This window comes from Scophthalmus maximus, chromosome 7 (assembly GCF_022379125.1).
Source record: "Scophthalmus maximus strain ysfricsl-2021 chromosome 7, ASM2237912v1, whole genome shotgun sequence".
Classification (NCBI taxonomy): Eukaryota; Metazoa; Chordata; class Actinopteri; order Pleuronectiformes; family Scophthalmidae; genus Scophthalmus; species Scophthalmus maximus.
The window spans coordinates 15047311-15057500 of record NC_061521.1 but is presented as its reverse complement, the minus strand read 5'-3'; the positions used below and the strand labels follow the sequence as shown (position 1 = coordinate 15057500).

Genomic DNA, 10190 nt, shown 5'->3' with positions numbered 1-10190 from the left:
TAATTACAAGGATATTCCTCATAAATTAAAATTAAAATGGTTAACAGACTAAACTACTTCTCTTTCAACCAACTACTTCGCGAACATTAGTCGACTGAATGTCTGAATGGGGGCAAATCTTGTAAAAAGACGAACACATTACAACATATTTTGAGTATAAACAAGCATATTGTATGCAAAGTCACTGCAACAGGTGAATGCAGTTGGTCTACAATCAGTCTGCACCATCTATTCTTCCACATCAGAGGTTTTTCTGCCAACAGTCGACTTCCACTCGAATCAGCCCCACTTAATGAATATCTACATGGAAGCCTTCGCGGTGTTAACACGACATTTTAATTCCCGACTTTTTCTTCTGCATCCACACTGCCGCTGCTAAAAGTCTCTCCCCCCCCCAAAAAAAAAAATTCCACAATTCATCAGAAAACATCACAGCAGCTTGCACCTTCCAGCTGCAGTCATTCGCTTCACACGTGAGTGGCTGGTAATATGTTGGAGCTGGAAATCGTTGTGCACAGGGCCACCCTTGTTGAGAACATGCTTAGACTCAGACCTCATTGTGCACGAACGAATCCATCATCCACGAGAGGGACAGCAGTCACAAAGACGTTTACCGCTCTATGGAAAACTACTGTACGACCAGCCACAACCTGACCTGCGCAACAATCTGTGTGGTAGTATTTGGTTTTTTCAAATGGCAGTAAAAGACAGCAGCAATGTGCCATTTGTAAAAAAAAAAGGGGGGGGGGGGGGTCGTTCCTTTTGGAGGAGGGGATCGCCGCTTGCTTTTCTGATTAGGGCTCCAAATCATTTAAAGCTAAATGGGGCATAAAAACTCTTATTATACGCAGATTGTTTACTCTCTTATTATCAGGAAATCAAATGTAGTCTCAAATGTCAGAGCACTTCCTGTGGTTCTTTAGTCGTCGTTGATGTGTTGACCTGTACCTTGCCTTTGACTTGGCGACTTCATGTCCTGGTTGGTGGTTTAAAGAACACTAAACCATCTTGTGTTATGATTCTTCTTGGGATTTTGCTCATTTAACAACCTGAGGATAACTTAAATGCTTACTCTGATTTTCGTTTAGGCAATCTTTAAATGTTGTGTTTTTTCTTAACTACATGGCTTGTAGAGAAAATATCAATATTAAAACTTAATTTAATGAATACCATATAATGCAAGTTTTTGTTTGGTGTCCTGTGAAACATTGGTGGGGGTGGGCTGGGGGAATATGAACTCATAACTGTGAGTATTTCTGCAGTTATGGCTACAGCCTAGTTGTTTCTGTCTTGACAAACAGTTGGCAAAAGTATTTGTCTCCAAAAATGTAATTGGTGTCATAACATGAATTTAAAAATCGTCTGAATACATTGGTTGAGAGACTGAACTAGTGGAGGTTCTCTGGGCCAGTTGTCTTTTTAATCACGCAGTATATTGAACATATTCTCAATCCAGGGGTTAAAAAACAACAACTAACTAACTATGCAATATTCCTGAGCTTTGAGATATTTGGTTGCATGTGGGTAATACACTTCAATAAACAGGATCCTCTCGAGCACCTCGTGTGACCAGCATACTTGTGAGGGTTTGTGCAACAAGCAGGGCTGCACTTTTAACAGTTAAGTGAAGGAGAGGCGTCGCAGATTGACAACATTTCTGACCATACACGTGACGTCGGGCTTCCCCCGCCACACGTGCCCGGTGGCGGGAGGACCGTGGTCGTTGTTGACCTCTTCTGCGGTCCAACGAGCTCCTCTTCGCCGCCGTGCTTGCGTCGCTCTGTGGGTCGTGAGGACGAGTCTCGCACGGCGAGGTGTAATCTGAACCTCGCTCGGGGGGAGGGGGGAGAGGGGGAGGGAAGGGGGGGGGGGGGGGGGGGGGGGACAGCCAATCACTGCCGAGACACGCGGCAGTGATTGGCTCAGTGCGCGGCAGTGATTGGCTCAGTGTGTCCGCTCGGCCCGCGGAGGCTGCACCTTCTCGACGCTCCCTAAAAAGGCACATAGGTCGCCCGGGGCTTTCTGCCCGAGCCCCTCCGTGTCCCCCGCACCGAGCGTTAGCCCGTTAGCCCGCTAGCCCGCTCCACGTTAGCCCGCTCCACGTTAGCCCGCTCCACGTTAGCCCGCTCGACTTGAGGAAACGCAAAACAAACAGCCGCGCGTCTCACCTGGTCGTGATGCGCGGACGAGGCGGACTGCTCGTCGGCTCTAACTCTTGTCCCTCTGTCCCCCCTCCCCTCCTCGACTCCGCGTGACCAGGGAGAGGAGTGAAGTGCGACCCCGAGCTGGATGGATGGTTATGGGGGAAAGAGGAAGACCCTCGGCGCTTGACGTGTGCAGAGTCCTCGCCGTGTTCCTCTCACTCTTCCCCTCCGGTAAGGAATCCACTTTTATCTTCTTCTTCTTCTTCTTCTTCTTCTTCTTCTCCTCCTATTGAAACTCTTTAGATTGTGTAAGTGTGCACCATTTTCAAAGAGGCTCCTCACACACTACAGGTTGTTAAAGAAAGTTACTGGTGTAAACCAACAAACTCGTGAGAGCGACTTTCCACGGTGGGTTGCCAGGTCCGACTACTATTTAACAGGCGGAATATTTCAGTCATGTTTTAATTGAACTACAGTTACTTGGTTCACTTAAGAAGGACGGCACTTTCGCTAAAGTTCTTAATTTTTTTTTATTGTTTATATGTAGTTCTTTAAATATAGCGAAATATGTATAATTCACTGCAATCCCACCACACTCAAATCAATAATTTTTTTGTATTTTTTAATGCATCAGTTTATAGAGACTTCGTCCGGCGAAGTGCTTCACGTGCAGTGGTGTGGAAAAGTTTTTGGAAAAATCTGATAAGTGTCTTTTCTAATGGACAGATTCGTCATTGCAGTGCACAAATGTGACTATTTAGTCGTTTTTAGTCTTTTGCAGAGAAAGACAAAGCACACTGAGAGGTCTTCACGGAGCACTGCAGCTCTCAGACCTTGTTTTGTTTGGGGGGATGGGGGCCTCAGCAGCTCCCATCAGCCCCTTGAAAGTAACTTTTGTTCCAGGCTGCAGTTTGGTCAGGCGTGGAATTGCATTTTTTTTTTTTACACAGATGTTTATGTTATTGCCAGTGAAAAGTGAAGAAAGGTCGTATTTGTGGAGAGTGTGTGTGTGTGTGTGTGTGTGTGTGTGTGTGTGTGTGTGTGTACACACTTATGTTTTTGAGAGAATTTTTTTAAAATCTCACATGGTAAAAACACAAAATATTCCCACAAGAACAAAGCACTTGTTGTGCCACTGTGATATTTCACCAGGAGCCCAGATTGTTAATCTTTATAGTGACTTAATATCCTTGACATTCGTCTGCACTGTGACTACAGTGGGTCACTTTTTGCAGTGGAGACACCTCATTCACTCACCTAGGCATGTGTGCCAAACACCTTATCAGTTTCCCTCTGAAGTCACCTACCGTCAAACAACAACGAGATAATGCAACTGATAGTCGAGATCAAGATTAGTTTATTGCCTTCTATCAAACGGGTGGCAAAAGGAGAGAGGCGGGGTGGGGTTCTGGAGAGGGCTGCGGTGAAGCTTTGAGCGAGGGATATTGTTTAAAGATTGAGTTCAAAGTGTTGATTACTCCCCCCCTTCCAGACGCAATTGGAGAAACTTATCACAACCCCTTTCAAATAAATGCCATATTAGTCAAAGGTAATACAAGTCAAACACGGTGGCACAACAGGGCAGCCCTGAGAAATACTTGAAGAACATTTGTGTAAAGAATAGGCCGGATGTGGCATTAAAACTGGAGACGACAACCTTAGTCTTTTTATTTTTATCACAAAGGGTGTAGATTAGATCCCATGTGGTGTTATTACTTGTACATAAGCCAAAGGGTGTGAAAGGGAAGTGACCTTCCCTACGGTAAACACAGAGGTTAACCTTGTATCCTTCAATGGCAGTGTGGTGCATTAGACAATACTTTGCATTCATACGTGTATAGAAAAGTTATTGATTTACTGTGGATGGTGATTCACTGTTATGTAAATTTGTGTTTTTCAAACCATCACCTATAACGGCCAGTGTCTTGTTCCTCCCCGACAGTGAGCCTGCAGTGCAAGATCCTCAAGTGTAACTCGGAATTTTGGGCGTCCACCTCGAACTCTGGACCGGAGGAGGAGTTTTGCACAGCGCTGCGAGCGTACAACAGCTGCGTGCGGCGGACCGCGCGCACCTGCAGGGGCGACTTGGCCTACCACTCCGCCCAGCATGGGATAGAGGATCTAATGGGCCAGCACAACTGCTCCAAGGAGGGGCCCACATCCCAGCCACGCGCCCGGACCCCGCTGCCCCCGGCAGCGCCTCCGCTCCTGCCCGACAGCCAGGAGCGCTCCGACGGTCCGGAACAGTGCCACTATGAGCGCAGTCTTCCGCGCAACACCTCGCCGCCCAACTACACCCACTGCGGCTTCTTCGGAGATCCGCACCTTCGCACTTTCGGAGACGACTTCCAAACGTGCAAGGTGGAAGGAGCCTGGCCGCTCATTCACAACAAATACCTGTCTGTCCAGGTGACCAACACTCCGGTGGTGCCGGGGTCTTTGGCCACCGCCACAAGCAAGGTGGGAATCTCCTCCTGTTCGTCTTGTATGCCTAACCCTAACCCTAACCCTAACCCTGTTGCGTTAAGGGCAGAACTATAAATCTGCTAATTGTATTTTTAACCAACAAGGGCTATCTGGGGCATTTATCAATTAGTGAAAAATGAAGCCACTGTCAAGATTGACATCTTCAGATGTTGTGACCAACAACCCCAAATATTCAATCCATCATCAAGGTGGACATAGACAAGCAGCAAATGTTGACATTTGAAAAGCCCAAACTCTATTTTTTGGGGATCTTAATGCTTATGACAAGTTGCTGAAGAATTAATTTGTTAATCTGCAAATGGATTAATCCATCACTCTTTCCAGCTCTAGTCACCAGAAAATTATTGTGCAAAAGTCGCGATGGTCAATTAACCACCGTCGTGGTTTATTGTAGTGGTTTAAGAAAAACAGCCACAAACTGCTGGTTGGAGCTTCTGTTTGGTTTCACTGTGTGTTGGGTGTGTTTGGTATTCAGACTGTGGAGCCGACGTTAAAAAGCAATTGGAACTTGTGCTCTGTGAAATTGAGGAAAATGTAAATTTTTCAACATTTCCAGGCTAAACATAAATCTGTTGTGACAATAATCTTGAATCTGTGTCCAAGCCTTTCTGATTTTACATGAATTGTCAGTGGTTTAAAATGAGCTCACAGTTTTCTGTTAATTTTAGGTTAGTTGAACGTCAGTGCTGCAGCGGAATATGGAGCTGTTCATATTTTTCTCTCCTGTGTGTGTGTGTGTGTGTGTGTGTGTGTGTGTGTGTGTGTGTGTGTGTGTGTGTGTGTGTGTGTGTGTGTGTGTGTGTGTGTGTGTGTGTGTGTGTGTGTGTGTGTGTGTGTGTGTGTGTGTGTGTGTGTGTGTGTGTGTGTGTGACTGTGAGAGTTGCTGCGGGCCTGGTTTTTCTGTCAGACTGCGTGGACTCTGGTTAGTGTTTGGATGAGTTCCCTAATGACAGATGAAGAAGCCCAGCCCAGCGCAATTGCAAAGATCTCTGAGGCTTTTATAAATGATATGTTAGTGTTATAACAGCAGTGTTGTTAACATGCGGCTCCCTTTTCCCTTTTCACTGTGCAGCTCCGGCTGATGTTTGGCCTACTTAAGAGCACGTCCACATCGAGCACAGTGTGATGCGTCTGCACAGAGCTGTGCTTCACTCTCTTTTACATCATGACATACTTTATTTCGTATCTTTTTCAGCAGTGCTGGTTTGGCAAAGCGATGATTGTGGACCTCGGTCATTTTGAAGATTATTGTAACAGGACTGTTTAGACTGCAGCATAAGAGGACTTTGTCCTTAATCACGTTGGTAGAAAGTCTAATTTTCTGTAATCAAGGGTTCTTAATGATTGCCTCTATTAGGCATTCCTGTTTTTTTTAGCTTTTAAAGTAATGAGATTTTTATATTGCTGTTCTTGGAAGCAAATGAGATCTTGATTCTGGACAAAGGGAAAACAAGGCAGCAGCCTGTGCCACCTGTGCAAACACGGCCCTTCTGGTAAAGGGATCTGCGCTGGTAAATTGCTCTCGCTACAGCAAATAAAACTGTCTGGATATTTCCATCTTCATTCTGATGGAGGAATAATGGAGGCATTTTTTTTTCTCCTTCTGTTTGTTTTCGTTAAAGGCTTTAAAAGAAATTGAGCCGAGAAAAAAAGAGTTGAACGGGGTCCTCACTGGTGCAACAGATGAATTGTGAAGCTGAGAGTATTCTGCAGAGAGGACCCCTGTCCCGACATCAGAGTCTCCTGGTGTTGCCGCTCTGACAATGGCTCATTGGTGTCCCGGTGAAACCGAGCTGGCCGAGTCCCTGACCAGTCTCACTTAATTAGCTGCAGAGTATATCGCTACGTCCTGGCCCGGCGCCACTCCCCGGAGCATAGTTCTGGGGTTCACAGGCAGGTTCTCCAGCACTATGAATAGATCGTCTTTGTGTCTGCGAACTGAGGCCTGATTTTACATGGCCGAGACTCGTGTTTTTTGAGGGCGTTTACCTTGGCCTCCCCGGTGTTGAGCCAACGTTGAAATGTGACACTGGAGTGGGGTGGATGGCACATATTGCACCGACTTGTTCTCAACGCTAAAAGTATAAGCACTTTCCCTTTTTTAAATCGGACGTTTAACATTTACTAGGTTTTCTACACGTGAGCAGAAAAACCCAGCAGCGGATGACTGCGAATCAGAGGGAGAATATTATCGTGCTTGTACATGTTTTTTAATGACATTTCTCTCGTGTGTTTCATCCCGCAGCTGACGATCATCTTTAAGAATTTCCAGGAATGTGTGGACCAGAAGATGTACCACGCGGAGACGGACGAGCTGCCGGCTGCGTTCGCAGACGGCTCCAAGAACGGAGGGGATCGGCATGGGGCAAACACCCTGCGCGTGGTGGAGAAGGTTCCCGGGCAGCATGTGGAGATTCAGGCCAGGTACATTGGAACGACAATCGTGGTCCGGCAGGTCGGCCGCTACCTGACCTTCGCCGTGCGGATGCCGGAAGAAGTCGTGAACTCTGCGGAGGAGGGCGACAACCAGGACTTGTACCTGTGTCTTCACGGCTGTCCTGCCAACCAGCGCATCGACTTCCGGAACTTCAGGGCTCGGGCGGCGGAAGCCCACAGCGCAGGCAGGACCAGGGGCGGCACCGGGGCGCACGGCTTCACTTACCAGTCGGCAAAGGCCAAGTGCAAAGAGCGACTCCCCGTGGAGGATCTGTATTTTCACTCGTGCGTGTTTGACCTCCTCTCCTCCGGAGACATTAACTTCACCATGGCAGCCTACTACGCCTTTGAGGATGTAAAAATGCTCCACTCGCACAGCAACAGATACCACATCTATGAGAAGGATGCCTTCATGAGCAGTGCAGCCGAGAGGGGCAAAGATTTACTGTCACTCTTCCTCATCAACCTCCTCGCTGTCTTATTGTGGACCGAGTGTTAAACAGTTTGTCTATAGACCCGTTACAACAATATCCTCGTGGTGTATCTGTCGGTGTTTAAGTGCCATCGCTCTCCCGCTCCGGTTCTGTGACGTGACCTGGGACTTTGCCGGTCGGAATCGTTCCTCCCCTCCGTCTTGTTGTAGTTGTGTCGTCATGTCTCGACTTCAGTCTAACGACGAGGGGAGTCCACCTTTCATCACGTGTATTTAACTGGTTCGTCGGACTGGTCTTTGAAGAGGGCAGCGGTGAGAGAGCCTGGCTACCCCAGAGCTCAGGATATCCACCTGGGATTATAATCCCCCATTCTCACCGGGGCCGCATGCCTATGGGAAGCCAGACGAGATGATCTTTTGCAGAAAGAGGAGTTTGCTGATCCTCCCGCCCCTGATCCCCTCGTCGGTGCCGAGCCAACGAAGCTCTCCGTGGCTCATGTGGCGAGGCGAGCGGACCTGACAGGGGCTTTTGTTAACCTAAGGCCAGAAGCAGCTCCGTGTTTGATTAGTCTCCAGCTTTGAAAAAAGCCTGAGCCTTGTGGAGGAAGCACTCAGCCAAAGGGACGTCAGAGCAGCGTCTCCAGTTGTCTGCTGTGGAGATTAATGGGTCATATTGTTAGGTTGTGTGTGCGTGTGCATTAGTACAATGTGTGTAGACTTCAGCGTCTGTGGTTAATTTTGTGTGGGTTTTGCGGGGTGCAGGAAATTCCCAGAAATGAGATGACAACATAACCTCCAGTGGGAGAAATCTTTCCCATGTGTTTTGGTGCACCCAAAATTTCAGAAAAACATGAGACGAGGTGCTTCACAGTCTGTTCAGACGGACTCCGTCGGCCAAGTAGCAAAAGGGAGCCGACAAAGATAACCTCTTCTCACGCGTACATCATTGCCAGTGTCATACAGCCTCTTCCCATCCTGGTTACTGTTGATCCGACAGTGTTTTGTGTTTGTTTCAAATCTGTAATGTGAATGTAGCTAAAATAAGAAAAGCAAAAGAACAAACTTAGCTAAGGGCGCTAAGAGCGTTTACACAACGTAGATCAACCAATCGAACTATGACACCTCTCCGTGAGCGCTCTTGTGAATTCTACTCTCCATTTCAAGTAACGGTGGCGTAGATACTTGTCGCCTCTCGTCAGTTTATAGACCACCACCAGTGTGCTGACTGGACTTTATCAAGTAAATGATGAGCATATGTCTGTAGACGTGATTTCGTGGCTCAAGTCGTTGCCAAAGAACAAGCCCTTGTGCCAACGCTTCCCCGCACACAGACTTCATCTTCCTTCTTCCTTCATCTTCATCGTCTCAAACACAGTTTCCCACTAGGGGGGAGATTCTCAACGGTAAATAACGTGCGTTTATTGGTGAACTCGCGGTGTGCAGAATAATTACAGTGATGCACTGTAAAAGCAGAATTTGTTTCCTTTTTAATATTTTACCCCCAAGCTCACCTTTTTGCTTTTCCAGCGATTCATGCTAAAAGAACTTCGCTATGAACTTTGGCTCCCGGTTGCGGTGAGTACGTCTTCCCTGTGGATACTGTTACTGCTCGGCCACAGTGCGACGGTCACTTATCATTTTACACTGAAGTATTCGGCAGTTCACACTACTGCTACTAGGAATATGTACTTGTGCAGTTTGACAGAAACAACAAAAAGGAAAATCATACAAACAAATGATTGTAAAGTTGAATCTCGTGTTAATAGATGTAATTTGTATTGTGAGTTTTACAGTATATGGTTCTACACGTGTAATGTGAGATTGTACATATGTTTTGTGAGTTGCCGAGTTCAAATTTTGTACATTACCAGTTGTTTGGAATTTATCATTCCAGTTCTTTTGTACATCAGATGCTTTGTTGAATGTGAACCTTTTTTTTTGTTTGAAAAGGGATTTTTTTTGTTGTTTTTTTGTTTTGTTGCAAAAACATGAATGCCACAGAACGGGATATTTAAAAACAACACACACACACACACACACACACGGTTGTAGATGAAGTAAAACAGGCCACCATATCTAGAAATGTGTGTTCTGGGGTATTCATGTTTTTGAGTTTAAAGCACTTTATGTTTTCTCGTTCGTTCAGCTTGGTTTGTTTGAAACTCTTGGTCAGATTTGTGACGGTTGAAAAACATGGGAGGGAATAAAACATGGCTAAATGGGAAATGCCAGAAAGATCAAACTGTGTGTAAAGCAAATGTGGTGCCACACGCCAGCTGTTTATAATGTAAATTATTTATTGAATAAAAGAAAATGTCTTGTTAATGAGGTGCCTCCAGTCTCGTTTGCTTGGTGAGAGCATTTTTTGAAAAAGTCAGTGTTGCTTGGCTCTAATTTGCAGCGTTTGACTGCCCCCTGCTGTAGAGATGTCGAGGTGCAAGTAAGAAGACGTTAAAGGATTTAAACTTTGATTAAGGAGGCAAAATGGAGTCGAGGTATTTTGTATAAATAAATTGAAAGTAACTTGTGAGTTGAGGATCAAAGTAAGTAGAAAATATGTATTGATCTGGCTGCTGTCTGAATTACAATGATCTCTGCAGCTGTGACTATGAAAATTTATTTCACAAAATAAATGCTAAATTGGTTCAATCTTAAAAAAATATATTGTGTCCTGAGTCAATAGACAATAC

General features: G+C 45.9%; 1 protein-coding gene across 2 annotated transcripts in view; it reads left to right on the top strand.

Moving 5' to 3' along the window:
- rgma (repulsive guidance molecule BMP co-receptor a) overlaps positions 1 to 9825 on the top strand; it is an 11788-nt gene extending 1963 nt beyond the window's left edge. For both annotated transcript variants that reach the window (XM_047333291.1, XM_047333292.1), the window contains 3 exons: positions 2260 to 2375; positions 4087 to 4604; positions 6877 to 9825. In XM_047333291.1, the coding sequence (XP_047189247.1) occupies positions 2260 to 2375; positions 4087 to 4604; positions 6877 to 7566 (1324 nt within the window). In that variant the 3' untranslated portion in view covers positions 7567 to 9825. The remainder of the gene's footprint in view (positions 1 to 2259; positions 2376 to 4086; positions 4605 to 6876) is intronic.
- The last annotated feature ends 365 nt before the right edge of the window (positions 9826 to 10190 follow it).